Source organism: Tauraco erythrolophus, chromosome 27, assembly GCF_009769465.1.
Source record: "Tauraco erythrolophus isolate bTauEry1 chromosome 27, bTauEry1.pri, whole genome shotgun sequence".
Classification (NCBI taxonomy): Eukaryota; Metazoa; Chordata; class Aves; order Musophagiformes; family Musophagidae; genus Tauraco; species Tauraco erythrolophus.
In genome coordinates, this window is record NC_141491.1 from 3,245,159 (window position 1) to 3,269,911 (window position 24,753).

Genomic DNA, 24,753 nt, shown 5'->3' on the forward strand with positions numbered 1-24,753 from the left:
CCTCCTCACTGCCTCTTGCTCGGCCAAAACCAGAACCTTCTACTCCTCATCCCCTTCTGGAGCAGGACGAGCCGGGGAAGGTGCTGGCGCCCAGGAGATCCAGGCACCCTGTCCGGCTTGAGAGCAGCCCCGCATCAGCCAGCCCAGTTTGCTTCCTTCCAGGTTGTTTGGGAGCCAGTAAAGCTGCCTGAGCGCTGGGGAACTCTGTGTTCCTGGAGGCTCCCGACACTTGGCTGGAGGGGCAGGGGGAGCTGGCCGGGCCCGCAGCACCCCCTCCTGTCTACCGCACTCTTTTGCAGCCAGTCTGAGTCCCAGTTCCGGCACCGCACGGATCAAGCGGCTCAGAAGTTACCTTCTTGCTGCCTGCAGCGTGGAAACGCTCAGGAAGCTGGAAGGATTCGGGGTTAAAAAAGTCAGCAAGCACTCAGATGAGTCAGTCGTGTGGTTTTTATGAGGGCAGGCAAGTGCTTCTTGGGAAGCCAGTTTCGGCAAAGCCAGAATTGTTTTTGTGCCCTGTCTGTGTGCTGGTCATGCCTAGAAGCTCTGTTCGTGGACCACAACGCTCCGCTGCCAGGCGCTCCTCGAACAATGGGGCTGTGTTTCCTCCTGGACGTTCACAGAGCCTGGACTCTCCTGCAGGCTTTCTGCAGGCTTCATGGCTTCCTGCTGGGAAGCTTCTCCTTTTCTTCTGCAGCTCCCCCACGCACACAATTACTGCCTATTTTGGTACCTTATCATGAGATGCTTCAGAGCTGATTAGCCTGGACTTCCTTCCTCCCATCGTCAACCTCCTCCAATATTGATGTTCGTTCGCGCTAATTCGATAATATCAAGGAGAAGAGGAGCTTCAGGAGGCATTACGGTGTCTCGAGGCACACAATTTGCAGTTGGCAGCAGCGCTGCTGATAAGAACGAGCTACTTCTCCTAATGTCCCACTCTTCTCCAACAGCAGCCGCCCGCCAGACACGTGCAAAGTGGGAGCAGGACGGACCCTTGCAGGCTCCCAGTCAGTTTTATCTCAGTGGCCCTGCATAAACTGGAGACCAGCAACGTGATGCAACACATCCCATTAAACAACCTCTTTTTAAGACACGCTATTAGCAAGAAGTTACAAACACTTGGAAAGAGAAATGATGAGTCTGTCTGTACCAACGAAGAGACGCGGGCAGGTTTTGGAGCACTGCACCATGAACACCCCTCACTGCAACGGAGACAACCCATTCCTGCCTTCCCTGAAAGCCTCCCTTGGTACACCAAGGATAAAACAGAAAGCAGGTGCAGGTTACCTCTGAAAATACTTCAATTTATACTTAAAATACTTAAATTTCATTGCTTACATGCTAGCTTGAGGTGACAAACTGTTACTAAACGAGGCTGGCAGGTGATTTCTGTTAACTCTGCGTTGAAAGGACCTTGCAGCTTGTGAGCACACATACAAAACGACTGACCCCGTTGGCAGGCTGCACAGCTGGAGCTGTTTCAGTCGCTGTTGTGTCATGTTGCCTCTCAAAAGCTTCTCACCACAAATATCTGCTACGATACTCCTGATGCACGGCTTCTTGGAATGGGAGAAGCATGCTGGATGATCTCCGCCAGAGGACTCCTGTATCTCTATCCTCTGAGGTGGAAATCTTCCATCTCAAATTTATTAATTTTCATGCTTAAGATGATACACAAATTCAAGTTTTGAAATCCTGAAAGCTTATTCAATGATTTCTAGTGCAGCCTGTGCATCAAGATTCATTTCTCTCCATCCAGGTCATCTTAGTCTCTGAGCTACAATTACAGCCAAAACCTTTTTTTTTTTTTTCTCCCGTTTCTTTACATCAGAAAAGCAGCAAAGGGGACTGATGGTCCCAAGTCAGTTAGGGGACTTATCTTTTGTCGACGTGATAAGCAACTCAGCTCTAATACGGAACCTTAAATAGAACAGTCAGATCCTTAAACGGATAATAATAAAAACCCAACATGATAAAAACCCAACTAATGTATCTGATATCCCAATTTAACAGTGCCATGGTTTAATCTAGAGATTCTGCCCAAGGAAGCAAGAAATTACAGAGATTTAAGCCAAACCAACTGCCCCCTCTGCTTCTTTGACCTGAAAATAAAAGTTATTTTACAAGTACGCCTACCAGTACAGTCTGTAAATGCTGGATTCCCACACCCCAGCCCCAAGTGCCTCACTTGCAAGCTCGAGGACTGTCACTCCACGAGCCCACCCTGTCCACCTTATGCAGATGTAACACCCCAGAGCACACAGATGTTTATCAGACTACACATATTCATGGTGAAAATCACTCTGAACATGTTTCTCCCCTTTCTCTGCTCACAGAAGGGCACGAGATTGAAAGTAAGCAGCTCCCGTTGACAGCTAACGTGAAAAAGGTTTATTTGCGAAACACGCTGTGCATCGTTTCAAACTACACAATAAAAAAATCACTCGCACAAAGGAACACGCAGTTTCCAACTCTGCATGCCACCCCGGTCACATACAACCTCCTGTCTACCAGCTGGTTCTGCTCCGACTGGCATTGCGTTCCCTCGGAAGCAGCGCAGCCCCTGCTCCGAGTGAAGAACAACAAACCCTAGTTAGAAACGCTCTGTAGGAGGGTGATGTTGTCCCCTTTCAGCATGATCCGACCTGCAACACAGAGAAAGGAAACGGAGGATTAAAGATCCCAGACTCTGATGATAACCTCATGTTTTCAGAAAACATTTCACGATCATAGAATCATGGAATGGTTTGGGTTGGAAGGGACCTCAAAGGTCATCCAGTTCCAACCCCCCTGCCATGGGCAGGGACACCCTCCACTACACCAGGTTGCTCAAAGCCTCATCCAAGTTGGCCTGGAACACTTCCAGGAATGGGGCAGCCACAACTTCTCTGGGAAACCTGGCCCAGTGCCTCACCACCCTCAGAGGGAAGAATTTCTTCCTTAGATCTAATCTAAAACTCCCCTCTTTCAGTTTAAAGCCATTGCCCCGTGTCCTGTCACTACACGCCCTTGTAAAAAGCCCCTCAAAACGATGACACAGCAAGTGACCACCTGTGTCAGATGTAGTTAGCAGGAGTTTGGCTGGAGCCCCCCCAGCCACCCCGGCAGTGCAGCGCCGTCCACACGTTACACACGTTTGAAGACACAAACCAGTCTCAGGCAGAGGCAGATTTGCCCCCACAGTCAACAAAAGCACCAGCTGAAGAAGCAGCAGGAACTGAGATCAGGCCAGTGTCTGCTCACGGTCCTTCAAACACAACACCCTTCACGTTTTCTGCATGTTACAGGGACGCTGTTTGGACACAACCAGGTTTCAGGCATCACTCAGGTCACACGGACACACTGACGTACCCAGCTGTTTCCTCGATTTTGTTTTGGAGTGAATCTCCTCCGCGTCATCCAGCACCAAGTTCATGTACTCGTCAAAGCCCTACAAATCAGCAACAAAAGCGGTCAGTGAGCTCAGCCCCTGGGTCTCAACTTCAGCAGCAACACTACAAACGATCACTGGCTGTGCCGATGTTGGACAATTAAGATCAATTCACTGGAGAGGCATGAAATGTTTCCACCCACCACGCCAGCTGTACTTGACAGAAAGAAATGGTTTCATGAATCTGGAAAAAAAAACCCAAATCAGAAGAATAAGAAGGGGATATCCTGCTACTCACGATGATGCAGCCTTCTATCCGCATGTTCACTTGCTCGTAGAGCCACACCTGGATCCTGGACCTCTGCAAAACCATGGAGAAGGAAAGCAGCACAGGAACATGAACCCCACAAGCCATTCTGTGTTACCCTCGCTCCCAACACCCGCCCCAGCTCTGTGGCACTCAGAGGAGCAGCTCTCACACACGCTTTCGGTTGTGTCCTCAGTTTTCATGGGATGATGCTATTTTGTAAATAATTTACGCGTGCACCGATGAACGGGGGCCTACAAGAAACCTGGAGAGGGACTTTTTCCAAGGGTGTGTAGTGACATGACAAGGGGCAATGGCTTTAAACTGAAAGAGGGGAGATTTAGATTGGATATAAGGAAGAAATTCTTCCCTCTGAGGATGATGAGGCACTGGAACAGGTTGCCCAGAGAAGCTGTGGCTGCCCCATCCCTGGAAGTGTTCAAGGCCAGGTTGGATGGGGCTTTGAGCAACCTGGTGTAGTGGAGGGTGTCCCTGCCCATGGCAGAGGGGTTGGAACTGGATGGTCTGTGAGGTCCCTTCCAACCCAAACCATTCCATGATTCTGTGATTCTACGAATGTGCTACAGCACAGAAGTTAAAAGCCACAGAACAACATCCCTGCGCACCTGACTGTGAGATCGAACAGCTGTTAAAACCCTAATTCCCTAATAATAATAGTTAAAACCCTAACTCCTTAACGTGAGAAGGAAACGCCACGCTCGGAACGAGCCGTTCTTCCCACATATCCGACCGGCAGCGAGCGCTCCAGCCCAGCCGAAACCACCTTCCAAAACGGAATCACGAACCGCGAAACGCCGGCCCGGCGCGGCGCCCCGGCCCCCCCGCGGGCACAGCCCCCCCCGCCGGTACTCACGTTCTGCAGGTAGCGGAAGATGAGGTTCTGGCGCGGAGCGTTAAGGACGCAGCACGGCACGGCGCGGGCCCGCCCGCCCCTTCCCGCCCGCCCGCGGCTCCCGGCCGAGCCCGCCCCGCCTCAGGAAGGATACGATGGGCTGCACCATCACCTTCTGCACCTTCTGGCCCTGCCCGCGGTACGCCATGGCTGCCGCCGCCACACGCTGCCGCCGCCGGAACCCGCGAAGCGCGGCGGGAGCGCGCGCAAGGAGCGATGGGATAGCGGCGGACGCGGCCGCTCTAGGCGGCTGGGCGGACCGCCGTCTCTACTGCTCCGCGCCCATCGCCGCCGCACAGAGCACGCACCGACACCGTTCCGAGGGCAGGTTTATTAAAAACAATTAACTGCTGGGCTAGCGGCGAAGGTGGAGGCCAGGCTACACGGAATACAATCGCTTAAATAGAATACAAATATAAAACGGAAGAATAAAATATTTACAGAAACACCCGCAGCCCGGCTCCGCGGGCACAGCCTGGGCCAAGGGTGGTGAAGGCTGGTGCCAGGGCAGGAGGAGGGGGAACCGACACTGGCACAAGTCTCACGGCGAGAACGTCCTTCAGCAGGATAACGGTGGGCAGCTCGGGGCTGGGGGACCTTTCCGGAGCCACAACAGCAGTTTTCTAACTTTTGGGTTCCAACCTTTCCTCCAGGAACTGAGACATCCCCGTGGATGATGGAAGCACGGGGGTGTTTTCTTCCAAAGAGAAAATATTTACAACCAACTCAAACCAACTGACTTTTCCTCTGCCAGCAGCAAACGCCTGAGGGCCCCGACAGCTTCACAAATCATAGCAGGAAGAGACTAAAATTCCTCAACAAATCAACAAAATAATTCAAAAAGATATGGGCTAGGGAAAATGATGACAGGTGGCAGGGCACACAATACACCCCAGTCCCAGCTATTTTCTGCAGGGTCACGACTTCAGATGGCACACAGACACTGGAAGCAGACCAGTCACCTCCAGTTCTGCCTCCAGTGCCCACACAGAGCTCCAGCCTCAGTGGTGCAAGGAGGACACCCCCAGGGCATGCCCAAAAAGGAGGGCATGGCTAGTCCTGCAGCAGTACCAGGTTCCAGGATCGCCAGCCCGGGCACACGCTCCCCCTCGGGTTGGTGCCAAGGATGGTGCCGCGCAGCCGGCAAGAGGTCAGACAAAGCCGACAGTGTTCCAACACAATGTGTCCCAACAGCCGCCGCTTCCTGGCAGAAGATGAGCCAGCAGCTCGGGGGAGCGATTCTTGGAACCAAGAGGCACTTAAATCAATTCTCAGTTGGCCAATTCACTGCAGACTACAAGGGGAATCCTGACTGCCCCCCCCTGAATCCTACTCACATCAGGAAAAAGCACCAACACCCCCCCCCCCCCCCTCAAGCTTTGGTACAGTTCAACAAAACAGGAAGGGGGTGTTCCAGCTGTGCTGCAGAGCTCCTGCTTTTCATACTGGTTTTGTGTCGTCCCTAATAACTCAACGTAAGGCTGGACGGACTGACCCCCACCACCACCCTTGGCAGCACGTTTGGTCCAAAATACTAGAGAGTAAGTGCTCTGCTCCCTCCCACCCTGACATTTGCATTAAGTTACCCTAAAAGATGAAAGTCAAAACGGCAGCATACATAAATAAAACTCAAGAGTTGACATAGTAACTCCAAGCTTTAGATATAAACTGTCCAAGAAATCAGAATATCAAAGCTTTGAAACACACTGAACATTGAGTTTTTCCAAGGGGGAAGGAAGAAGCTTTAAGTTTAAGCCTTCGGAGCATCACGGAATCAGCAGATCCGTTCACAGCCACCACAGTTTGCAGATGGGCACGTCTCTGTCCCAAAATAAACAAGTGCTTTGTCCTCTTAACGCCGAAAGTAGCCAACGATGTTACAGAACGGGTGCACAGGACCTTGACTCTGACCAGCAGGGAAATTTAGGAACAACCAAGGAAAACTGAGTGCAGATACTGCCAATTTCCATCAGTTCAACTGTGCTTTAAGACTCATTGCAAAGCCTCAACTAGAAAAAGGATCACTTCCAGGTATCCAACAAAATATAGAGTTTGTATTTTTTCTGTGGTTTTTTTTTTTTTTTCTTCTTTTCTTTTTTAAACTTTAAGACCATGCAGTTCAGCTGTCAATCATTTCAGAAAGTTCCAGGAGGAGATCATCCTCATCCTTCCCTGGGTCCAGGTCAATTTCTGCTTCCAGTTTGCCACCTGAGATTTCCCAAATAAGCTTCTCAAAGTCATCTTCTACAGACAAGGGTGCTTTCCCAGCCCCTGTGGAGCTCAACCGGCGCGTCTTTACTGCTACTTGTGAAGAAGCTGAAGTTGAGCTTGAGACCTCTGACTGTGCCACAGAGTCTGCCTGGCTTCCAACATGCAGTTCAGGACTTGGAAGAACAAGAAAAAGAGCAAATCAGTGTATGACATTCCTTAACCAGAGAGATGTTTTCTGCAAACCAGTTCTTAAAACTGTCGTTAATCTCTCCTACTCCTCAACCTTCACAGGGATTGTTATTCAGTTAACCTGGGGCTACTTTTAGACGCCAGCGTATCAGCAGGTATATTTTTTCAGTTTGGGGATTTATCCATGAAGACAGAGCATGTGCGGTCTGGCAAAGACAATTCCATTTTTGTAGCCAGAGACACTGTGTTACCTTTACCAATTTGACTGTAAAAAAGGTTAAGTCTTCAACCTCTGCAGGCGTTCAGAAAACCCAAGAATGCCCTGAAATGCTGTACCAACTTGCAGCATTTTAAGGAAACAATCTAAATAAGCATTCCTGCTAGCTGCTAGGAAATTATTTCAGATGAATTGCTCATTTGTTGGATTTTGGCATTAATTATCCCAAAACCTTTAATTTTTCCACATGTGAAAAAACCCTTATGTTTCACATGAAAGACACACTGATCAAGAAAAAGAGTAAGTTGTGGTTGTACCTGGTTTTGGGTTTTTCTCTCCCAGATATGGACACCAGGTTGTCCTCTGGCAAAGCAGGAACAACAGCCTAGGAAGAAGACAGACAATTTTTATGATACACAGGTAAAAAAAACTTCTAAGTAGATTCTTCCTTTGCTGCTTCTCCTCTGGCATTACTGAGCCTTAACCAAAACATAGAACCAGGGCACTCCTGTTCATATTCCCTTCTTCCAAGTTGACTAACATGTCTGCCTTGTGTCTTTTTTAAGACCACAGCATTAGTGGACAAAATCCTTCACACCACAGAGAAGTCACAGCAGAGCATTACGTAAATGTTGCCATTCATCTAATAAAAAGCAGAAAAAGGTACCACAACCATCCTGTAGACCACTTCTGCATTTAAAAGGGAACGTAGACCTAGAGAACATTTCAGTTTTCTCTCTTTTCTCCAAGAGGAGGGTAAAGCTTGGGCATAAACTCTACTAGGAACCCACTATTGCATCAGCCACCGTCCTTACCACAGCTGCTTTTTTAGCTGAAGGCTCCTTCGTGTCACCACCAGCAGCACTCAATGGTTTCACAGCCGCCACAGCGGAGGGATGGCTCTCAGCTGCCTTACGTTTCAGTGTCTGCTTTGTGGGGGAGGTGGTTTTCCCATCCAAAGGCTTCAGGCACACCTTGGATTTGGCTAGAGTGAACAGAAGACAGAACTGAATTACACTGCCATTTCCCAGATTCTCAGCAGTATTTTCCACATAGTAAACTCCTGTTTGCCAACAAGCCATAAAAAGGAGCAAAGAAGTTAGGAGCCAGAGTTACAATGCGAAAATTGCCATCTTCTTTCTTTCAAAACACGACCTAAAGCAACTCAAACTTACAGTCAACACTCACTTTTAGCTTTCCGTTCCAGAAGCTGAGCTGCCTGTTTCCCTGGTGATAGAGCAGCATCTTTCCCTGGGCTTTCAACCCCATCCTCCCGAGGTTTCACCAATATCCTCTTCGCAAGTTGACAGGCTGACCCTGAAACCACACTGGATTCCGGGCTCCCTGATGCTGGAGTTTTATCCTTGATTGCTTTTTCAATGGGAGATGGCACAGCAGCTGCTTCCTTCTGAAGCTTCTCTTCTTGGCGTTGTTTCAGCTGCCGCTTCTCTCTCATTATCTCTTCAAGGCTCTTCACTTGAACTTTAGAATTAGTTGCACTGTGATCAGAGGGCTAGGAAGAAACAAAAGAGGACTAATAAGACAAAAATCTCCACTAGAGATTTCATGAAGAAAATCTGAGTGGCAATCCCTCCGAAATAGCTCCATGTGGAACAGAGCATGTTAATGCCATTCAGATCCGATGTTTTTTCCATAAAGTGTTGCCTGTAACAAAATCCATGTTTTGCTATGGAAATACTGTTTCAAAAGCCTGCAATTCCCAAGCTTCAATAGAGCAGGAGCTCTAGCTGTAATCTATTCCCAGCTCCCCAATACAGCATTCACTGACAGACTGACTTCCTCTAACACAGAGCTTCAGCCTTTTCCATTAAAATACTTACCTCGGGATCTTAAGGTATCATTCAAGCCTGACAGATAAAGTCGCTGAGAACAAAAACACTCACTCCACATTAACCCCACAGATTTTTATCTGGCACTAATAGGGTCTCTTATTCATTGCCAGGTATAATCAGATTAATTCAAAACGTGAGGATTACAACGGTGTACAGAACTGCTATTGAAAGTGACACAACTTACAACTTCACTGCAGCACTTACCAAATGCAGAAAGGCAGAAGCATGCTCAGACTTGGAGCATGCAGCGAGTTAGCATAACAAAATCTATCAGAAATTGTATGAACTCACCTCTGCAGATGCAGAGACAGCTTTGGGAGAAGTCTTGCTCAATTCCACTATCTTCTTTTCTTCTCTTCCAGGTGCTTTAAAACAAGAAAAAAAAATCATTTTTTCAACAGCAGAAATAAAAAAAAAGCTGGCTACCTGTTTCCTTGGTGTGTTCATTTCTTCATGTCTAATAATGAGACAGAGGGAACTGCTACAGTAAGCAATCCATGCAGCACTCAAGCTCTTTCCCTCAATCACACTATCTCTCTTTTTACATGCTTATATAATCTTAACAATGAGATCTTTAATGCTCTGTCATTTTTGACAAAACTTGGCCCTCACATTAAGAAGCTGACACACGCTTTGCAAACACAGACACATCAATAATTAGTAAATTAAACAATACATATGCCAAAGGGGAAGGTAAACTTGGACTTGGCACAGGGAAGATACCATATCACAAAGAGATGGCAGAAAAAAGAAGAGAGAGAGAGAAATTAACCTACAAAGCTCCTCAATGAATGACTTTTCCAGTAGGAAATGCAGAAAACTATCCTGCAATTCATGGAAAAGAATACGGTTGCATATTCTGGCACTTCCTTGCCTTTTGACTTTTGCCTTGACCTTAAACTCTTTTATCCTCTAACCTACGTAGAAGGAGAAAGCAAAGTGAATCCTGAGCAAACTGGATTTGCTTGATAGGGGAAGCACTTCACCACAGCAGGTACCAAACCAGCATATTACCTATTAGCTTTGTGATCCGTAACAACCTCCTCCCTGGTGGGGCAGGTTCAGGTTGTGCTGGTGGTGCTGGCACATTTTCTCCACTCTGCTGCATCCGCAGAGCTTTCTCCTGCTTGATTTCTTCCAAGGTTTTAATATGCACTTCTCCTGCTGGCTTGGCTTTACTTGTCAGCTCTGCCAGCTGCACTTTGCTGGGCACAGATGGAGCAAGTATGCTTTGCTTCTTGGGCTCACTCTCAACTTTTGTCTTGGTAGGAAACTCTTCTGGTTTTTGCTTCTCTTCGTCCAATCGCTTATGGTTTTTTTCAGCCAGGGCTCCTGAGAAAGTTTTGATGCGAACTGGAGGTGAAGGTCTTGCACCGGAGCTGGGATCTTCTGTTTTACAACGTCCTTCAGTCTGGGGTTTTGCTTGAGGTTCTCCTCGTCTCTGAGTAGCTCTCTCAAGACGAATTTCCTCCAGTGTTTTCACATGGATCTCCCCTGTTGGCTTAGCAGCCTTCTCTGCCGTCATCAAAAAAAGGGAAGCACCAACATTTAAAGAGTCCAACAATGTTTAAAGTCTCCAAAATTTGTCACAGTACTAAGGAAAACTAAGTCTCAGTGTTCCCAAGAACACATCTTAGGACAGTATCATTCTACATAACATTCTCCTCCTCCTCCTTTAAGCCACTCGTATTTTGAAAACCAGTGCTACCCAGAGAGAGACGGGACGAAAAAAAAAAACAGTCTGTTTAATTTTGTTACTTTCTCAGACTGTGTCTCTCTGTTAGTGTCTCAAACTCCTGCTCCTGGCAGTAGTTCTAGTCCACTTGTGCATAAGCAGATTGCAGCTTCTGATGGTTCTCAGCAGGAGCATGAAATCTTGACGAGGCACAAGTGGAAAACACAGAAACACATAAAGCCACATCTCTGACAGCAGCTATGAGGGCAGCTTCAGCATTTGAGCAAGGGGAATCAGGTAGGTTTTTTAAATTAACTTTTAGGGCTGTATGGAAGTTCATGAGGGAAAAAAAAAAAAAGGAAGGCATACCTAAGGTCCAGTTATTACCTGTCTCTGTACTGGTCTGTTCAGAGGACAATCCCAGCCTCTCCTTCAGAGACTTGGGGACTTGGACTACAAGACAGAACAGAAAAAAGTTAGGGAGACTGCATAAATCTCAATTTTGTGTTGACATTTCAAAATGAGACAAAGATCACTCCACTGGAATTCCAAGTTACCTTGAGCCCTCAACCAACATGCAAAAAAGAACCATTAGAAGAAAGGACAAACAGAAAACCTAACAGAGAATCTGTGCATGGAATCCAGGTGTCCGTTTAGAAGCTGTACCTCTCTTTGGTGCTTTGTCAGCATTCTCCAGAACCTCCATCTTCTTCCCTAGCCTTTCAGTAAGGCTGCGCTTTAGTGGAACGACACTTTTACCAGCTGGTTTCAGAAAGAGAGAAAACAAGAAATACTTTAAGAACATTTCTCTGGAGAAGGATTTTAGAAGTCAGCCACAAAACTTCAGTTCTTCCAGATGTTTTCTTATATTTGCCTTTCAGTTACTAACAAAATTTGCCATTTCTGCAGTCAACACAGATTTCTGCCCAAATGTATTTTCCTCCCGCACACAGCAAAAATACCCTTAAATATAGTGATGTTTAAATGAGGGGACCCAAACAACAGCTCACAGAAAGCTCTTACCTGTGGATGCTTTTCGTTTTCCCAGTCTCTCAGCAAGATTCAGTTGAATCACAGGCTCCTCCCCTAAACCAAAGATCATCTCTTTAGTGCACAGAAACCAGTAGCCAGTAAAAGCACTGTCCTTCTAGCCCATGTCCCCCAAAAAAGTCACTCTTTTGGTAGTCAAACCACATAAAAAAAAAAACCAAGTAGAAGTAGTTCTACACAGGGTTTTTTTTCCTTTAAAAGGCAACTTCAGGAAGATGAAAGTCAAATTAAGCAGAGCTGAGAGTCTGTAGAATGGTGATAATGTATCATTAGCTGTGACTTAATGTCAGGCTGATGAAAACCAGTTCTTGATCTTTTATTGCAATACAACAAACTGAGCACCTACAAATGCCAAATCATTCCGATACAACCAGGAACTCTAAGCATAAAAGCATGGTTTTAATTGGAAAAGGCAGCACCAGACTTAACATGTCTGAATTTTGGGTTTAGGAGCCATGAAAGGGGAACAGTAGTATTCACTATTACCTTGCTTTGTAGACAGAGTCACAGTTCTCACTACTGTCCGAACATTTTCCTTTTCTGGCACAGGAATAGTCCGAGACTGAAGTGGGTGAAGAGAAACTCCTGAAGGACCTTCTGATCAGAGCAAGCAAAACAAAGTATGTTTAGGAAAAAACTCAACTAAACAAAACAAAAGAATTATCATGAAGACTAAAACATTATTCATTACTGCCAAATATACCACGACCAGTGCACATACACGAGAGAAATGAGCAGTTTCCCTCCAATTTGCCCTTGGAATTCCAATCTAAAATATCAGCTGTTTGAGGTTAAGAAAACAAGTTGCATGCCAAAGTAGCTCAAGGGTCCCAGCTAAATATGGAAGTCTGTCCCTCAAGCAGCTCTCAGCTGCAATCAGAATGGTTTGGGCTGGAAGGGACCATCTAAATTCCAAGCCCCTGCCATGGGCAGGGACACCTTTCCCTAAATCAGGTTGCTCAAAGCCTTATCCAACCTGGAATTGAAGACTTTCACTCTGAACCAGATAGCACAAAAAAATTTCCTTTTTTTTGCAAGTAATTGCATTCACCAAAGCATAGCCAGCTATCCACGTAATATTTCTAAATATTTCTAATAATAAAAAAAAAAAGACAAAGGTGAGCAGAAGGCAGAAGGATAAGTAGAGTATAAAACTCACCACCTTGTTTTTTTGTTTTTTCCTTTAGTTTCTTCAATTTGATTTCTTCAAGTGTTTTTATTCCAAAATTTAAATTGTCGTCTGAAAACACAAAACGGTTCATGAAACTAAGGCTTAAAGGCAGATGCTGAAGAACGCAGATCCTCAAGCTTCTTGCAGCTCAGAACTTTCCCAAAGTATTTTGAATAAGCCCTGTTGACGCTCCCCATAAGTCAAAAAAGTCATGGCACAGATGGTATTTCGGTAAGCAACTGGCACCTCTCTTCACACCCTCCTCCCACTCTTCACGGTAAAACCTAGAGTTTTAAGCATTTTAATCCATCTACACGACATTAGAGTCCTACATCATCAGACATGGCTTTCCACAATGTCTGAAAGGACACATTTGCAGGCATTTAAACTCCACTCTGTGGTTTTATTTGGTTCTTACAAAAGTAAAAAGAAGGAGTTTATCTGTCTGACCTAAGGCACACATGACACTATCAGGCAGGAATGAGCTCATGGAATTAACTGACTCCATCTAGCTACCCTGTGTTCTACTCTATTTTAAAATATAATAGGTTTTGAGTTAATTGTCAAATTCTCCTTCCAATTCACCCCACTACAGCTGTTATAATACCTTGCTTTGTATTAGCACTGGATTTCCTAGTCGAAATTATCCGCAATCCATTATGGGCTTCTGTAGTTGGTTGCTGGGCAGGTGTTTTAGTTTCGTCTCCTTCTTCAGAAAGCTGGTCTGAAAGGCAAAAATAAACCTATTCAGTTGCTCAGTAGGGATTAGACAAGATGTTTCATGTTTCTGGAGCTCATACAATTACATTTCAGTCCATGGCTCACACTGTGTTCGTACTCTTAACTACAAACATAAACAATTGTTTATAGAAGTATTTTTTTTAAACAGCTATATTGACAAACTCATAAAAGGGCTATACTGGGAAACAACTATTCAGCACTCCAGACTCTCACCTGTAGCTTTAACCACTACACAATTCAGGTATTCTGTGACTTATACATTCACTTACAGTAGAAATGCCTTCAATAAGTAAAGAATGCTCACCATCATCATCTTCATCATCATCTGCAGCATTGATTACAACTGGAGGATGTGTAGGACTTGGGACATTTTCAGAGTTTTCCACTTTCATCACCCCCCTCAGCTGTGGAGAGGGATTTGACTGAACAGAAAGTTTGTTTTGCTGCAGTGACATCTGAGCCAATTTCACATCGTCTTCTGCAGACTCAGGTGGACTTGGAAGCGTAGCTAGAGGAAGAGGAGGATCATCTGTAATTTGGTCATTTAAAACTTTGACCCCAGTGTTGTACATGGTAGATAACCCACCTGGCTACTGAACTTAGAGCTTCCTACTCCCCACCTTTGGTTACACTACAAACAACATTCACAAATTTCCCCGCCCTACCACCCAGAAAGGATTAAATGAGGGGAAAGCAACCTGAAAGGTAAAGATCACACAAAGCACAGAGAAGCTGAGCATGAAAGAAAAAAATTCAATACCAGAACTACCAGTATTGAAACGATTCTGTTTAGCTGAGAGTCTGTGACTGCGGATTTCTCCCTGTGCTCATAAATGAGCAGTTACTTGATGTCTTCGACAGTTTTGTACCCACTTGTAAGTAATATCCAAAACTAATTATTTAATATTTAAAAAGGACCTAAGAAACTCACTTTTGCTCGGCGGTAAGAAGAGTCCATCAACGTAACGTCCTTTCGTGTGATGAAAAGCACAGTTGGATTTTTGACAGCCTACTGGTTGATTCTCCCAGTAGCAAGGAATCTCGCTGCGTTTTTTCTGGCGACAGAAATGAAAGAAATGAAAGCTCATGGTAACACTCGCCTCAGGTTTGCACAGAAACACAGTTTCACACCATGCCAGAGACAGGGCTATTGCAGCACAGTGCTGAAACATCATTTCAAAGGTTGATTTATTACTGAAAGTATTTCAGGGCATATACACAGAGTTTGCATAAGCTGTAACAACTACACATCATTTAGCTTTCCTATCATTCAGTTGGAGAAGACAGGCACTCTCACAGATCAAAACCAAATAAAACGTGCCAAATACTGGGATTATTCAGAGGGAAAAGCGTCTTAACTTGGCTAGGTTAAATCTATCTGAATCTATCTTAGTTCCTCCCCATCGTTTTCTCCCCACCCTGTACCACCCCAGGAGGCCAGAACAACGTTATCTGAAGAAATCCAGGACAGAAGAGACCCAACAGACCATTATCAAGCCTAGCCCTCAGGAGGCTCGTGCAGGCTGTTTACTATCACCTTGCTCCAGCACAGTTAAGAAGGCTGATCAACATGGTTCCTTTTACCTCATAAGAAAATAATGTCAGCACCTAACACAAAAATTTCTTGCTGAGATATACCTAAGAAACTGATTTTTCTTCCCCCAACTTCCTCCCGCTCCCCTCCTAGTAACAAAAACCAGTCTCATTTCAAAGCAAGTACGTCTATTGCGTGGAAGCACACGCAGTCCACCCACAGGAATGAAAAACGTGTTCAGAGATTTAGTTTGAGGACACATCTTTAGGCAAACACTCACATCGATTTCCATGTGTCTGAATCTGCAGATGTTCCTGAAACAGCGACCCTCCTGCCAGAGCGTGCAGACTGTTTCGTTCCCCAGAGCAGCTTCACAGTGGCGAAAGGAACAGCTGTCTCCCTGTAGCCAAAAGGACATCAACAAAAAGGAAAATAAAACAGTACAGCCTAAAAAACGTCCGAGCTAGGAGAAATGGAAGCACAATCTAACTGCTTATTTAAGTTACCAGAAATCTGTATGTCTCCTCCCACTCTTCCCTCTCCTCTCAAAAGCTAAAAAGGGAAAAAAAAGGCAAAAGAAACCCAAACATACCTTGTTACACGTGGAATAGAAATAGAAGTAGCAGTCATCTCCTTGGTTAGACATAATGAACAAATTCCTAGAACAAGCTCAGGTTCTAAGGGCTCGATCAGCAGGGACTTCCTCCACTCTTGGCAAGAGCTGGCTTCACTCTTTCTTGGACTGAAAGTCTTCTACTGGCTTGATCAGTGAAATCTTCTTTTTAAAAGTAACCCTAAAGAAAGGCATCAATAAGTGAAATAATTAAGTAATAAGCATTTTTACAGCCACTTTCTGTTAACTAAATTAGTCTCTTGAGGGGGGGAAATGTTTTGAAATCAACTGGTTGCAAAAACAATCCCAATACTAAGTGAAACTTCTGTAAAACTGCACAGGTTTTGTCAACAAATGCTCTCTTCTGTGCCTTCAGTAACAGCCGTGTGCCTTGGAGCACAGAAGAAACTACAGCATGTTGCTGCAAGCCCAACCATAGAGCCACTTCTTAAAACACTGGTTGTACACGTGAGTTATCAGTCAACAATTAATCCCAGGTATTAATAACTTCTATAGGATACAACAGACACATTAAACATTATTTTCCAATCACTGAGAGTCCTCAAGTTCACATACCTGGGCAACTTCAGCAAAGATATCGATCTTCAAAGACTTCCAGTTAACTTCTCCTGTAGGCCGAACCAACACTGAATCCGTGAATTAATAATAAAGGGGTAGGAAGAATTTTCCTCCTCACATTGCCAAGGGAACCTCTCATCCACAATTCAAATACAGGATGTGCTTTTAAACATCTTACAACTAATGGAGGAAGCAAGTCCGTTTGGATACTGTCAGACTGGAGACAGCCAGGGTTAATTAGCTCTTCAAAAAAAAACAAAAAAAAAAACAAAAAAAAGGAAAAAACAACAAAAAACCCAGTGCATTTAAAGATGAACTTGTGATTCAAAGTGGCTGCAAAAATGAGGATCCATCTTCCACAGCCGGACAAATTTAATTTTTTTTTTTTTTTTTTTAATTTAAAATTCAGTAAGTTGCAATTTCTGGTCTTCAAGATTTCTTCACCTATTAAGAAAACACAAAAATCTTCCCCCATCTTTATTACCTGTACAGCAAAAACACACTTATGCGTATAAAAACACAAATATGTATATACATACACATATGTGCTCATACACACACCAAGAGTGAGTGATAAAGTCAGCAGGAGCAACAGTAAAAATTAAGAATTTTGGGCTATTTGCCACACAAGACTGCATAAAAAGTATCTCATTTTGAGGGAACTGGCAAAAACGAAAGATCTACATAATATTTTGGGGAATATGCCTTCAAGGTTGATGCTTTGGAGCATGAGGGATTTTGGGGCCAACACACAAATCTGCACCCATATGAACATGCACAGGGGATAAACATCCCTACACACACGCGTGTGCACTGTGTGTGTTGCAGATGTGCCCGAGACCAACTTCCAGCCCTGATCAGACCTGGGCTGCAGTCCACAGATAGCAGGAGGACAGCAGATCGAGGTGCAGCAAGCTTGGAGGGGCAGGGAAACGCTCACTTGGCAAGTGGCATGGCTGCATGAGACCAAGAATTTGGAATTATTTTGATTTTAGGACTTTTTTTTTTTTTTTTTTTTACATCAGAGCAAACGCTAAGTTTTCCATCACATGCTGCTCTCTAATCCATATATCCATCATTATCCATTGCTGCAAGATCACAGAAGGTTTGAAAAGATGGCTTAGGTCCAATTTAACAGCTGATGATTTTTTGGTGCCACCAGAGCTGAATCTGATTTTATTCAGCCACAAACAGTTTGGTTGGTTTTTTTGTTTGTTTGTTGTTTTTTTTTTTTTTTTTTTAATGTGAAGTCAGATACTTTGATTCTTAATTTATAAAGACACCAAATGCCATAAAACCTGCAACCAGACCAGATAAAGTTCAAATTAAAAGTGATTCTGACCCCTTTCATTAAAAGGCTGCACGTTTCTGTGCAAAGTATTTCTGACTTTTTTGTACAAAAATAAATGAAATAGTTCTTATAAATTAATAATAAAAGGTTGGAACCTTTTACTCACACAAACACTAGTGAATTTTCCAGGATATTTTAATTTGGCAGGGAATTTTCCCAAATCTAAAACAAAGAGAGGAAAAGTTGGGTTCTCGTGTTAGTTACTGTTTTTCCAACTGCTTGACAAAGGGAACAAAACCAGTAAAGTGCAAGGTTTTCCTCCCTCTCCAGTACCAACATGACTCCTCACTTTTGACCTTTAGCACCTTCCAAACAGCCTGCGTGTCACCCAGATTCCCCAGCACCTACTTCTAAAAGCTACTGGTGCTCCTTCACGTGGAAGTTTGACAAGAACCATTTTTCCAAACGTGTCACTAACACTCTTGACAGTTAAATTTAATTTAAACACGATTGCTTCAGTTTGCACAAGCCAACGCTTGAACGGGTGGCAATTATGGACCACTGCTTCGCTGAGCAGAGGCATCAAATACAAACCAGGAGGAATTAATGGTCTAGGAGGTGACACTGCTCCCTAGGAAGTGAGAGAAATCCCTATAATGCAATATTACTATATCCACCACCACGGGGAAGAAAAGAAATCAGATTTAGCTCTTTTGAATGCCCCAGCAGCTCAGCATTTTGCTTGTTGCCTTCCACATTCCCTAGCAGACTTCAAGAGCAGTTTGGAATTTGAATGGATCTTGTTTAAGGAATGGGAAAAAAAAAAAAAGCAAAACTTTGGAAAAAAAACCCACAAAAACTCCTGAAAAAAAAAAATCAAAATTCTAAACTCCACAAAAGTCTTTTCATTTTAAAAAAGGTTAACTCAAAAACTGTTTTGTTTTTTTTTTTTTTCAAACTGGTATCAGTTAAGATGGCAATCTGAGTGCTAAGCAGAAATCAACTGAACTAACCCCTGAAAGTCTGAATAAAAATGAGTAACTCTGGTGCACTCAGCAGATCTCTAATGGAAGTTTAAAACCAATTTTAAACACTTCTTTTTTCTCCAGAACTTTAGCTTGGTTTTTGCACTAGGATATTTTAAATTAATTTTGTTAAAAAAGAAAAAGAAAAAATAATTACAGATGCAGTAGCTAGAGATCAGGATAAATATGCCAACAAGTGCCATGAACTTTTCCCCTGCTAGAGGAAGATAAATAGTGCAATGAAAGTCTGTCTAGTTTGTTTTACAAGCTAATCTTTCCTGGTACTGAAGAACCAGTCCTAGTCCCTGGTCTAACTCTCCACCTTCCTGGCCCGCCTTTGTCCGGAATCAAAGAGCAAGAGAGGAAGAAAATTATTTCTGCATTTCAACAAATACATAAAGTCAGTATTACTGCATCTGCCTATAGGTACTTGTTGGTTATAAACCACAAAGTATTTCGCTTGGACAGGCTCTCTTGCTGGCCTACTCTGTGCCTTTTGTTTCTTACAAAGACACGATGCACACATAAACCGGATGCACAGACCACCTCTTGCCAACACATCTCGTTTTCTGTACTAAAACCTAAAGCTCAGTTCTCCAAAGCTGAAGCAGAAGAGTTTTAATTTCTACTCTTTAGATCTCAGCTGATTCTAGCTGTTAAATACTGTCTAAACACAGACTGGGGGCATGTTCTCAGATGGGTAAATCACTCCAGACCCTCTTGGAGCAAAGACTGGAAGGCTGCCAGCCAAGCAGGCACAGGTTAAAGCAGATGATCATCTCAGCTTCCTCCACCACTGAGCTGGGGTCACCTTTCATCGTGATGAAGCAGCTGATCATCTCAGCTTCCTCTACCACTGAGTTGGGGTCACCTTTCATCATGATCTGAGAGCCAAAGCTGGGAGTTACTACAACCATGAGGCACAGCTGCCCCTGGCTGGCTGGAGCAACCCCATTTGAAGATGAGCCACTTCAGGGACCTGAATGAGGACATCCTGCCTTAAGACATGGATGAGGCAAATCCATTTGTTCCTGAAGGGGCCGACTGGCCTGGTGCTTCCGTAACTGTCAAAGAATAACCCTGAACTGGAGCACTCATCAGATCAGACACTGCTTCAGTAAAGAATTATTTGTCTTTAGCTTGACACATCAAGACTCAGGAGAAGGAATTCTTCAAAGCAACCTTTAAAGCAGGGATCTAGTGAAGTGGCCAAGACAAAGCATTCAGATCGAGCACACCACTCTGTAGGAAATCAGTTTCAAGCCTAAGATATTTCACCCATCTCCAAGCCCAAGAGTGACACTGGAAGTCTTTCCACACGCTCTGCAAAGCCAGAAGGAGGTGAGCGATGATAGCACCTAAGAACTGCAATTCCTCACTGGCATCCACCTGCAGGCCAAGGATCTTCCACCCATCAGACATTGGGACCACTGGAATGAGCTGAGAAGAGCCCCATTCTCCCTCCCAGGAGGATGCCACTCCACCTCCTGCTGTTCAAAAGCCATTTTAGCAGATATAAATTAGAGAGAGGTGCAGTGAGTAGCTATTTCCTGTTTTGAGTGATCCTGTGGAAGACCGTTTGAATGCTGAAGCTCCTGAAGAATTTGATGGGCCTCAGCAGAACGAGCAAGCAAATCTCCTAAGCACCTGCTAACCTGTTCCCAGTGCTCCTCTTCTCAAACTCCTGACTCATTAACTTCAAAATACACGTAAAATTTGGCAGCTGGCAGCACCAGCAGCACTGTCAGAAGCTGGAAAGCCAAGGGTGAGGGGATTAAGAGAAAGCCACGCATTCATTTGGTGACTTGGTTCTGGTAGGACACTTCCCACTGCAGAAGTTTTAGCAAAACCAGTGGGAGGGAACTGCCCGTTTTCCAAAAGGAGACTTCTAAAGATATCCAGTGGGTCATCGCTGCCAAGTAGTCCGTGGTTGGCTCAGGGTCCAGGTACCAACAGTGAAATCCCGATTTCTGTGTTGTGCTTTCTCCAGAGCCACAAAAAACGTTTCTTCTCCAAGGCTGTACAGACACACGTTATAGCTGGCTGTCTAGCACCACAATCTGTATGAACTTCTAAACGAGGCAGTTGAGAGTCACCGAGTCCCATAGTTAAGATTAATGTCCTTTCTTCTAACAAGCACATGCTCAGTAGGCAAAGATGGAATGGGAACACCCATACCTGGAGATGTTAAAGGCTATCTGCTGAAAAGAAATAGCTCAATACATCACCTTCACGGGGCAAAAATTCACGTGGAACAGTAGAAAAATCCAGAAACGTTGCAAGGAGTGTACCGGGTGTACTGAGGGTCAACTGAGAAGTTCCAGACAACAGACGTGTTTGTCTTAATTTCTGACATCAAAAGGCTTTTGTTGGTATTGCTGTCATCTCCCTCTTACCTTCTCCAGATGCTCCAGGATCTACAGCTGCAAAGGCTGCTCCAGTACACCCAAGGTCTACAGCAAACCTCTGACAGCTTTTACCCAGGCACACCTGCAGTCCACTCCTTCTTCTCTTCCAGCTGAAAAGCCAGGCTGCTGGCTCTGCCACACCGTCACTGCCAACACGAGAACTGGGAACACGTCACATTCCCATTGCTAAAACTGCAGTCCGGGAAGACGGCTGCCACAGGGACATCCACCCTCCCTTACAGCCGAGATCCCTGGCTACTAGCCACAGCCCAACGCACACAATGCTCTGCTGGGTGGTGTCACCAAACAGTCAGTGCCCCCTAGATGAGTACCTGGCTTGCCACGGCTGATTTCTTGGTTTGCTTGTTCTGGCTGTGGCACACCAGGTGAACCACAGATCCAAAGTTCCATACAATGGAAGTCTTTGCTCTTCTTCCAGGGAAGGGTGCAAGCTTTAACATCCCGCATCCAATAAGGAAGTTCTCTCCATCCTGCTCGGCGGCAACAGGCACGACTGCAGCACACACAGGTGTAGCAGCACCCGCAGGTCCCAAATCCTTAACAAATTTTTAAATAGCACCTATTTTTAATGCAGTGGCTTTCCCTTAATGCGTAACCCCTTCTTTCCTATGTTTTGAGTTGGTGGCTCTCCTGTATCGTTCTATCTACCAGCTTTTCCTCCTCAGTGTCCAAATGGGCATCAGGAATCAATTCCAAACGAAGGCGACTGCTAAAGCTGCTACATCTACTCCTGGGTGAGACAGGCATACTTAAATAAAAGACACTAATTCTTTTCCTATTTCTGAAATCAACGCCGAGGCCTGGCAGCATTTACTATGATGATTCATCTTCCTCAATTAAATGTTTCATTAAATCTCAAAAAAAAGTCAATTTCCCCTGGAAGCAGCCATTTGGAAGGGTGCCATTTTAGGTGAGAAGTGACAGCAAGAGGAAGTTTTCCCTAGACTAGCTTTCCTCCTGAAACACCTGTCCATCCAGCAACAAATTCAGGCTATCTATTCAGTCTGATCAGTTTAACGTGTGTTCAATTCAGTGACGTGCCACGTTCTGATATAATTTCAGAATTCCCTATGCCCAAGAGATCTCCTTTTTTACAATCAAATAACAGAGTGTTTTATTTCCAAACTACAGCTCAGAGCTCAATCTCCGAGTGCAGCGTGCACTCCAAAGCACCAGCTCTGAGAACAATCTGCAGGCTCCACATACTGATCCCTGCAACAGTAAAAAAAAAAATAAAATCGCTTTTTCATTCTCATTATAAACACCAACGTAAGAAAACAGAAACTCCTTCGATCCAGTTCTTCGGAAACAAAAACAAACGCCACCCAATCGGGTTGTTTTAAACAACCTCAAGGAGAAACGAAGATGACAACCGGGTGCATCCAGAGTTAGTCAGATCCTGCAGGCAGCTCCTTCGGGGAGCGGAGGAGCAATCTGGCAGGTGACTACATCACAGCACGTCCCCTACACGCATTGCTACGACAGGAAAGCATAAGGTTTTACCCGAAAATAACGCGCACTGACACGGCACCTCGCTGGGATCTTCAACCGGCCCAGCCGGACCTCTCCAGAACCCGCCCGGGACCGCCGGGACACGGGATGGAACGCCGAACCCCTACAGAAGGGCTACCGGCCGGGGGAAGGGCAGGGGCAGGAAACGGCGGAGCTGCGGCCCGGTAACCGGCGGAAGAGGGGACCTGGGCCCACTGCGGGCAGCGGGGACGCCGCTCCCCCTCCCTAAAGCCCCGGGGAGCAGAGGCCGGAGAACACCTCACCCCCACCGCCGTCCCCGGGGCCCCGGCAGCCTCCCCGCTCCCATCCAAGCGGCTACGGACACCCCGGGGCGAAGGGCTCGGGGCCGCGGCCTGGGCCGCCCGCCCCGCCGGGGACGCGGCCTGCTTCCCCCGAGGGCAGCGGGGGGGACCCGGGCCTGGCAAGAGGCCATCCCCCCGCCCCTGCGGTCTCCGAACGGCTCTAGTTACCGGCGAGCAGGGACTTTACCGAACCCCACGGGATCGTCGCTGCCGCCGCCGTAACACCTCGATCCGCCGGGACCGCAGCTCGAGCCGTCTCCGTCCCCGCTGCCAGCCTCAAAGATGGCGCCTAACATACGGGCAACTTCAGCTCGCCCGCTGCCAACATGGCGGGCGGAACGGCTTCACCAGCGCCCACTTCCGCCCGTTGGTAAACGGCGGGGGCGGGGCTCCGTGCGGGCGCGGCGGGCGGGCGGCACCGCCCACCGGGGCGAGGAAAATGGGGCGGGCGGGGCCCGAAAACAAAGCGGGCGGGCGGGTTTTCTGCCCTTCCGTCCTCGGAGGCGTCCCGCCGGCGCCAGTAACCCCAGTCAAGGTCTGTCACTGGGGGCACGCGGGGGTGTTCCCCTCCGCCCCCTCTGCGGTCCATCCGCCGGCAGACGGTGCCTGGGGCAGCCCCGCTCCTGCAGAGGGGGTTGTGATTTGTTTGTTTCTCTGCATCCAGCCTGGACTATGTTTGAAAATAAGCCGCAATTGTGGCTGTTCTGTTTAATTAAGAACTGGAGGACGCTGTTGGCACAGACGCCTCCCTAAGAAAGCAGGAAAGAAGGCAACGCTGCACAGTAAAGCTTCTGCACCCTGTTCTATCGCTTGGCATCCTCCGAGGGTCGCCCAGCTGAGAAGTTTTAGATGGAACTTTCTCACCGACATCCTGCCCAGCTCAGTCGTCTCATCGTGGCTTGGCCCTGCTGTGATTAGAGACACAAGCGACTGCCTCTCCACAGAAGCCAGGGAGTTAAACAGCTCCGGCACAATCAACCTGCTCGGGAATGGGAGTATTTCAGAGGCCAGCTGCTTTTATCTCCCGTTGTCCTTCTCGTCTGGGCAAAGTGCCTCTATGGAGGCAAAATAGTCTCCGTACAGAGGCAGAACACAGCTCAAAGTCCTCCAGAAACGGAGATCACAGCCTCCACCATGCATCACCTTAGAGGCACTGCGGACACGGCATCGGGGACACGAGAGGATCTTTGCTCAAGGGCAGTTTGACATACAGCCCAGGAGCACTGGTTTGGGTGGCATTTGACAGCCAGTTCTGGCCTTTGCTTGGAAATGGAAGAAGCCATGCTTGAGACAAAGCGCTGGGTGCCAGCAGCCAGCCCCTGCCTCTCGGTAGCGAGCTTACAGGGAGAGAAAACCCACGCTGGCTAAGAGGGGGCTTTTGAGCCCCATCCCTCTTTCCACCCCGCAGGCCCCCCTTCCGCGCTCCGGCTTGCTCCAACGGGAAGCCCAGCCTTTCATCCAGTGCTAGGAGAGGATGCAGGATCGATTTCACAAGCTGGTGGACACACTGAGGACATCACAGTTACATGTGGGCACATTTTATTCTCTGGATGCACTCGCGCATTGTTTCTGCTCAACAGCCAAAGCTTTATTGATTCAAAACCATGACCCTTTTCCCCCACCCCCAGCACACTTTATTTTTTTTTTTGCTATGTACCCCCTTTCTCACCCCTCAACCACTCATCCGCTTCCACTTTGAGTATTATCTCTGCTTGGAGTCTGTTTTCTCAGAAGAAGCCAACTGACAATCCATTCAAAATTTTTTTCTCCC

General features: G+C 46.2%; 2 protein-coding genes across 5 annotated transcripts; both read right to left on the reverse strand.

Moving 5' to 3' along the window:
• Positions 1–2,385: 2,385 nt before the first annotated feature.
• Positions 2,386–4,757, reverse strand: SNRPE (small nuclear ribonucleoprotein polypeptide E). Its single transcript, XM_086627309.1, has 5 exons — positions 4,685–4,757; positions 4,552–4,578; positions 3,669–3,731; positions 3,352–3,430; positions 2,386–2,645 (listed from the first exon to the last, which is right to left on the reverse strand). The coding sequence occupies exons 1-5, from the start codon at positions 4,736–4,738 to the stop codon at positions 2,590–2,592; spliced, it is 279 nt and encodes a 92-aa protein (XP_086483435.1). The 5' UTR covers positions 4,739–4,757; the 3' UTR covers positions 2,386–2,589.
• Positions 4,758–6,226: 1,469 nt separating this feature from the next.
• ZC3H11A (zinc finger CCCH-type containing 11A) lies at positions 6,227–22,870 on the reverse strand. 4 transcript variants are annotated; one of them, XM_086627480.1, is made up of 17 exons: positions 16,421–22,870; positions 15,824–16,025; positions 15,512–15,631; positions 14,629–14,752; positions 14,002–14,205; positions 13,564–13,680; positions 12,948–13,025; positions 12,272–12,379; positions 11,759–11,821; positions 11,402–11,497; positions 11,123–11,188; positions 10,075–10,575; positions 9,352–9,425; positions 8,396–8,720; positions 8,023–8,192; positions 7,525–7,592; positions 6,227–6,974 (listed from the first exon to the last, which is right to left on the reverse strand). In XM_086627480.1, the coding sequence occupies exons 2-17, from the start codon at positions 15,875–15,877 to the stop codon at positions 6,710–6,712; spliced, it is 2,433 nt and encodes an 810-aa protein (XP_086483606.1). In that variant the 5' UTR covers positions 15,878–16,025; positions 16,421–22,870; the 3' UTR covers positions 6,227–6,709. The 4 variants fall into 4 exon arrangements, with proteins under 4 accessions (XP_086483606.1, XP_009989232.2, XP_086483605.1 ...); XM_009990930.2 differs by having other exon boundaries at positions 12,272–12,382; XM_086627479.1 differs by having other exon boundaries at positions 12,945–13,025.
• Between the last annotated feature and the right edge of the window lie 1,883 nt (positions 22,871–24,753).